This window comes from Erythranthe guttata, chromosome 3, assembly GCF_056151865.1.
Source record: "Erythranthe guttata isolate IM_541 chromosome 3, IM_541, whole genome shotgun sequence".
In the NCBI taxonomy this organism is placed as follows: Eukaryota; Viridiplantae; Streptophyta; class Magnoliopsida; order Lamiales; family Phrymaceae; genus Erythranthe; species Erythranthe guttata.
In genome coordinates, this window is record NC_142535.1 from 10,212,182 (window position 1) to 10,213,377 (window position 1,196).

The 1,196-nt window shown below is 50.0% G+C and overlaps 1 protein-coding gene across 1 annotated transcript; it reads right to left on the bottom strand.

Moving 5' to 3' along the window:
* Positions 1–224: 224 nt before the first annotated feature.
* On the bottom strand, positions 225–692 carry LOC105951696 (uncharacterized). The gene has a single exon (XM_012975147.2). The coding sequence runs from the start codon at positions 690–692 to the stop codon at positions 225–227; it is 468 nt and encodes a 155-aa protein (XP_012830601.2).
* Positions 693–1,196: the final 504 nt, after the last annotated feature.

The following is a 1,196-nucleotide window of genomic DNA, read 5'->3' on the forward strand; positions in this document are numbered from 1 at the left end:
CTTGTTTCGAGGCTTGTCGATGTATTGGCCTAAGTGTCACTGCTTGATCAACTTCTCAATTGCTACTTTGAGTTGTGCACATTCCTCGATAGTATGTCCTCTATCCTTATGGAATCTACAGTAGCGATCCGATTTTTCTCGTTTCGCATTTGGCTGCATTGGGCGTGGAGGTTCTGCTAGACCTCTTTGTTCTATCACATGAAGGATTTCTGTGAGGCGAGTTTTTAGCGGAGTGAACCGATTGTAGGAGGAAGTTGATTGTCCTTGAGGTGGGAGTGAGGACGTCGATCGTCTCGTCTTCTAACGTCGTGTCGGTCATCTTGCATCTTCCTCTTGGGAGGAGCATGGGTAGAGGCTTCCTCTATTCGTACGTATTTCTCGGCTCGGTTCAGCAATTCCTCTAGGTTGCCTGGAGGCCTTCCGGCAATACATTCTTTGATCCTACCCGGCTTCAAGTTTTGTTGCATGATCCCGAAGAGCGTGTCTTGTCCTACGCTTGGGACTTCGTGGACGGCTTCCACAAAACGCTTGATGTAATTGCGGAGCATTTCGTTGTCTCTCTGTACTACAGAGAAAAGGTGGGCTGGGGTCTTGGCATACTGTTTGTTGATGGCGAATTGATTGGTGAAGCGTGTTGACAATCGAGCGAAGGTGTCGATCGATCCTGTAGGTAGAGAGTTGAACCAATTCATGGCCCGCTTGGAGAGAGTGGTCCGGAACATTTTGCACATTGCGGCATATGTTGGGCCATATAAATCCGCCATGGCGTGAAATTTCTCTATGTGTTCTTGTGGATCGGTGGTCCCTTCAAACTGAGGTAACCCCGAGATCTTCACTCCTTGAGGTAATACCTCGTTGAGGATGTCCATGGTGAAAGGACTACGTCTTACTGGGGGGGCATTCTTCCGCCAATTGGATTGTTCAATTGGTGGAAGGAAATTTGGCGAGACATTCTGCTGTTTACCTCGTCTTCTCCCTCATTAAAGAGATGGAATCTCTGTGGAGATGCATTTCCCCGTGGGGGTGAGCGCTGACGTTGCTGTCTGGGTTGTGCCCCTCTATGATTGGTGGATAGTTGCACTCGGGACCGTGGGTCCGAGGTGGAGGAGGAGATACTTATTTGGTTCTGGACTGGCGGCGGTGCCATAGGTGCATGGCACCACAGGTGGAGCAGGTGCTGGTATCGCGTTGGGAGC

What these genes read in the sequence shown, in the direction of transcription:
- LOC105951696 (XM_012975147.2), bottom strand. Translation starts at nt 692, where the DNA reads ATGAATTGGTTCAACTCTCTACCTACAGGATCGATCGACACCTTCGCT.